This window comes from Vicia villosa, linkage group LG6 (genome assembly GCF_029867415.1).
Source record: "Vicia villosa cultivar HV-30 ecotype Madison, WI linkage group LG6, Vvil1.0, whole genome shotgun sequence".
Classification (NCBI taxonomy): domain Eukaryota; kingdom Viridiplantae; phylum Streptophyta; class Magnoliopsida; order Fabales; family Fabaceae; genus Vicia; species Vicia villosa.
In genome coordinates this window covers 163644878-163650469 of record NC_081185.1, presented here as the reverse complement: position 1 = coordinate 163650469, position 5592 = coordinate 163644878, and the positions used below count along the sequence as shown (strand labels likewise).

At 32.6% G+C, this 5592-nt stretch overlaps 1 protein-coding gene across 1 annotated transcript; it reads left to right on the top strand.

Annotated features, from left to right (window-relative positions):
- The first annotated feature begins 1706 nt into the window (after positions 1 to 1706).
- Positions 1707 to 4562, top strand: LOC131610959 (F-box/kelch-repeat protein At1g57790-like). Its single transcript, XM_058883063.1, has 3 exons — positions 1707 to 1965; positions 2225 to 3402; positions 4332 to 4562. Exons 1-2 carry the CDS (start codon positions 1931 to 1933, stop codon positions 3384 to 3386), a joined length of 1197 nt encoding a protein of 398 aa, XP_058739046.1. The 5' UTR covers positions 1707 to 1930; the 3' UTR covers positions 3387 to 3402; positions 4332 to 4562.
- Positions 4563 to 5592: the final 1030 nt, after the last annotated feature.

Genomic DNA, 5592 nt, shown 5'->3' with positions numbered 1-5592 from the left:
GTGGTGTATATTAATTAATTATTATTAATTATTAATTAATGATGTAATCACCAAGGGTGTGTTTGTTTCAAGTATAGGAATAAGATTTCTGAGAATACATGAATAAGAAATGTGTATACCCATGTTTGTTACAAGATTGAAAATAATTATTCTTAAGGCTCTGTTTGATAAGACATAATTTTGAGTTTATGTCTTATAGCTTATAACTTATAAGCTCATATGACAATTTAGACCTGTTTGATAAATGTATTTTCATCACTAATTTATAGCTTATTTTACTAGCTTATAGCTTATTTTACATACGCAATTTCAAATAGCGTTTTAGCTTATAGCATATAGCTTATATTTTTTCTTCCTTTTTTATCCTTATTATTTTAGCATAAACTCATTTTTATTCTTTATAATTTATTTTAATTTCAAATTAAATAATTATGTAATAAATATCTTTTATATGTCATTTTACATTTATAAGTTACTTGAACAACTTATTTTACCAAACACATCAATTAGCTTACCAGTTATCAGCCTCAACCATCAGCCATAAGTTATAAGCTATCAGTTATTAGGAAGATCTTAAAGTCCCACATTGGTTGGAGATAGAGCATTCAAAGCGTATATATAGAGGAACACTCCTCACCTTACCAACTGATTTTGTAAGGATGAGTTAGGCAGGGCCGGTCCTGGGCCAGGGAAAGCAGGCCCACAGCCCAGAGCCTCAAAAATAATAGGGCCTCAAATTACTAGTTGTTGGACTTTATAAATTAAATGTTATTATTTGTATATAATATCTGTTGAATAATTAAACATGTGAACATTGTAACCTAGCGGCTAAATTTACTCCTATTAATTGAAGGAATTGCAGTTCGATTCTTAGCATGCATAATTTTTAATGCGGTCTTTTATACTATTTAGAATAACCGTGAATCCTAATAAAAGTATATGCAGCATATTATATTATATATACAAATAATATAACACAACATAATTTTAAAAGAATAGTGAATCCTAATTTTAAGAGTTCAAAGATATTTTAATAATATCGATTAGAATATGACTTTTATTGATGTTGTTGGTGCTATTTAAAATATAAATAGACAATTTTTTTTTTTTTTAAAAAAGTTATTTATTAGGGGCCCAATTATTTTATTTGTCCTGGGCCTCCAAAAGGTTTGGACCGACCCTGGAGTTAGGTCAAACTCTAATATGGTATCAGAGCCTATCGATCGGACCATGGGCCGCTCACCGTTAATATCCACGCACCAAGCCCACAAAAAGAGTGCTGGGCGTGAGGGGGTGTATTAGGAAGATCTTAAAGTCCCATATTGGTTGGAGATAAAGCATTTTATATAGAGAAACACTCCTCACCTTACCAACCGATTTTGTAAGGATGAGTTAGGTCAAACTCTAATATCAGTCATCAACCATCAGCTATAAACTATAAATTATTAGTCAAGATTTTAAGGAAAAAAACAACTTATAACTTTTCATATTCTCATGGAATTTTTCCCATATAAAAGGATGAAAATGTAGACTCCAATGAAATTTTATAAACTTTATTAAAAAAAATTATTAAAATTATAAATTTTCTTAGAATGTTTGTCAAACAAAATTTCAAAATAATTCATTGAAATAAATTTTGATTCTTTATTTTCCTAGGCAAGGAATTCTTAGAAATAAATTATGATTCAATGAAACAAACATCAACAAACTCCCTATAACTTAACCCTAAATGTTGACCGAGTTTTTGTCTTGCATACCAAGTCTCTGGTCTCCTTGCCGACTAAGTTTGTAACGGCTAATAAGGGGCCAAAACCACTCCACGATTTTCTCTAATTCTGGTTAATTTTTCGCCTATATATAAAGGCTTTTGCTTCTCAGATTCTTCCCTCTGGAATTCCATATTCGAAAACAATCAAACAATTGGGTTGGCATGATGAAAGCGAAAATGAAAAAGAAGTTAAAATCGTAAGTTCTCTTCATCCCTAACCCTAAATGTTCCTTTTGCATTATTCCGTATGAATTTAAAATCCAAAATCGCATGCACAGTTTTTCAGCTTACGTTATGATTGTTATTATTGGATTGCTAGGGTTTATCAAGAAATTGTTGCTCTAAATTGAATACATATTCTAGTTAACATGTTCTCACTTTTTTATTCTTTCATGAATTTCACCACATCAGTCTTGCACATCTATACCTGATTCTTATATTATTATTTTGGTTAAGCCATAAACTCACAGACAATGGAAAAGCTACTGCAATTGTGAAGAGTGGAATTTTTGAGCAACGAACCTGGGCCGATTTCCCTGTTGAACTCTTAGAATTGATCTTCTCCGGTTTGATTGTGGCAGATAACATTCGTGCTTCTATTGTTTGCAAGAGATGGCATTCAGTTGCCACTTCTGTACGTCAAGTGAACCAATCACCCTGGCTTATGTATCTTCCAAAACATGGTAACTCATATGACTTATATGGTCGGATGCATCGAAAAAACTATGGCTTCTATGATCCTCGGCATCAAAAAACCTATTCCCTCGAGTTTCCACAGTTAGATAGGTCTCGTGTTTTCTATACAAAAGATGGTTGGTTATTGGTATATCAGAGGAATACGAGGCCCAGGCCCGAAAGTTTCCTGTTTTTTTTCTTTAATCCCTTTACTAGGGAGCTGATCAAGCTGCCAAAAGAATATGATCATCGAAACTCTGTTGCCGTTGCCGCCTTCTCTTGTGCTCCAACATCAACTGAATGTGTGATATTTACTATTAAAAATGTTGGTTCTAGTAGGGTAGCTATTAGCACATGTTATCCTGGGGCAATCGAATGGACAACTGATACTTACCGAAACTGCTCTCATTTTTCCTGTGGCTCAGGGACTAAGATTGTCTTTTCTAATGGGTTATTTTATTGTCTGAGCTACCAAGGTTTTCTAGGGGTGTTTGACCCAATTGGATGTACTTGGACTGTTTTGGAAGTACCCCCACCTCGAAGCCAAGATAGTTTTATTGACAGAAAAGGGCGGAAAGGGCAATTTATGACAGAGCATGAAGGAAATATATTCGTAATTCATATGCTTTATATGCTTTATCCGGAGGGCCCAATTATTTACAAGTTAGATCGGACACTAATGGAATGGAAAGATGTGAGAACGCTAGGCGGCGTGACAGTTTTTGCAAGTTTTTTGTCGTCTCCTTCTAGGACTTGCATCACTGAAAAAATGAGAAACAGTGTCTATTTCCCTAAATTCCGTGTCTATGGAAAGTGTTGCATGTCGTTCTCTCTTGATGAGCAAAGATATTATCCCAATAAGCAGTTGCATGACTGGATTCAACCGGGAATTATTGAGAACATCTGGATTGAACCACCAAAAGATTTTGCTGGCTGGAATTAAATAAATTACGGAGCAAGTAAGCATTTCTAAATTCCATTGTGTAGTGTTTTTTTTTTACCATTGAATTATTTTACTACATATTAAAACTAATGGATGCATGCTTTTGTTGGCTTTAGCTAGCATATTAAGGACGTTTATGGAGCACTAGTTTATGCTTTACTTGTGATTTTAGATATTCACATTCCTCCTGCAGCTTTGTTTGGATTGATAGAATGGAATGAAATGGAATTGAGTGGTATTCCATTGTTTGGATTAGTTAAAATCTGATGGAACGGCGCGGAGCAGAATGAAGTGGTATCAATTCCATTTCATTCCATTCCATCACCTACTGGGCTACAACCATATTTCTTTCCCCTTATTGGACGGAATGAAGAATTTTCTGTTCCGTTGTAAAAAATCTAAAGATGTAATGAAATCTTCTTTCATTCCGCTCCGTTTATTTTATGATATCCAAACATATATAACCTTTGTCTTTTCGTTAGCTACATACCAAACTACATATTATTCCATGATGCATGCGAATCTAAAGGATTTTCCCAATGGTTACATTTGCATTAATAGCATCTCTGTTTTCAGTTTTAAGTAATATCTACATTTACTGTATCTTATACATTAACATAATTGCTGAGTACTAAGTGCAGTTTAATGTGCATTTCTGATTCAGTACATTGTTGCTTTGGCATATTATAATTGCATCATTATAACCCAGTGTTCATGATTGCTTGGGTTTTGAAATGAAAAGGGTCAAAGTTAGAGGTTAAACTACAAAGTTTAATAGTGTGCATGTATTCATACATACACATAGTACGCGAGTCATATCTCGTGTATTATACTTGAATTCAGCATTTGAGTGCAGCATTTGGATTCAGTCTATGTTTAACATTTGGATTCAGTCTCCAGTACTTTGTGATTATTAATACTGAATTTGGACGTTTCATGTCGCAGGTATCGAGTTCAGCGTTATTGCTCTTTGGCTGTAGGAGTTAATGACTAAAACTTGTTTGTAGGCTATACATGGGATGTTAATAGGTACTAATGAGGCAGCAAAAAGATTGGTTGTTTTTGTTATTTTATCTATGCAGATTCTAGCAATGCTTATGTGGATTTAGTTACGCCACTAATCTAAAGATTTAATTACTTATTTTGAGCATTATCAGTTGGTTTATTATTGTACAATTATTAATCTTTATTTTGCTATGCTTTACTAATCCCACAATAGCTTTGTTTAGAATTTTGAAAATATGTTGGCGGGCTCATGTTGCACCTTCATGTTTTTTTTGTTGTTGTTGATAATCAATACTATATAAAGCTGAGAATAAAACATTCTCAGATTCTCAGATCAAAACAAACTGTTACAGCTTTGCTACCTTGCAATCAAACCAACCTATCTACAATACACAGAATAACTATTACATAATGCAATGGCAATGATTCCACTCATAGAAATTACATAAAACTTTCTGTTTGTTACCAATGGCTAACCACCACCAAGAGAACAACATCTTGACTTTATGAACGATTTCATCAATATCGGACACCCCATTATTAAATATTTTATCATTTCGATGTTTCCAAATGCACCAACAAGTTGCAGCCCATATTACTCCCACTCTCCAAGTTGCACCTTCATGGTGATATCCTCTGGTTTTGTAATTTCTTTGGTAGATCTGTTATCCTAAATCCAAATGTCTATGGTTTTAAATTGTAGTCTGCAAATGCAATCGTAATATTGTTGAAGCGATAGTCTCCGCAACTTTATCGGACCGTAATTGCGGATTGAATTAAAATTATCAGAGCACCGTTAAAATCACATTGGACAATTTCACTTAGATTTCTTCAAATATTTTTGTTATCCAAATTCAAAATTCACGCAAAATTTAATTTACTTCTATGTAACTAGACAAATACCCGTGCTTTTCGCACGGGTCTGTTAATATTAAATAACAAAAAAGAATAAATGATATATTTTTATTGAAAAGTTTAAACACTTTTAATATAATTGAATAAAATTTTAGGAGATATGTGATTTAATTTTTAATGTGTGTATTAAATTATCATGATTTTTTTTTTCAAATTAGTAAGATTTGATTTAGAGTTTAAATATTGATCTCGTGTTATTATGTATTAAAGATAAATATTTTTTTTATATTTATAAAGATAAAAATTTAGTCGGTATTCTTTATATATTTATTGATGATAAATTGTT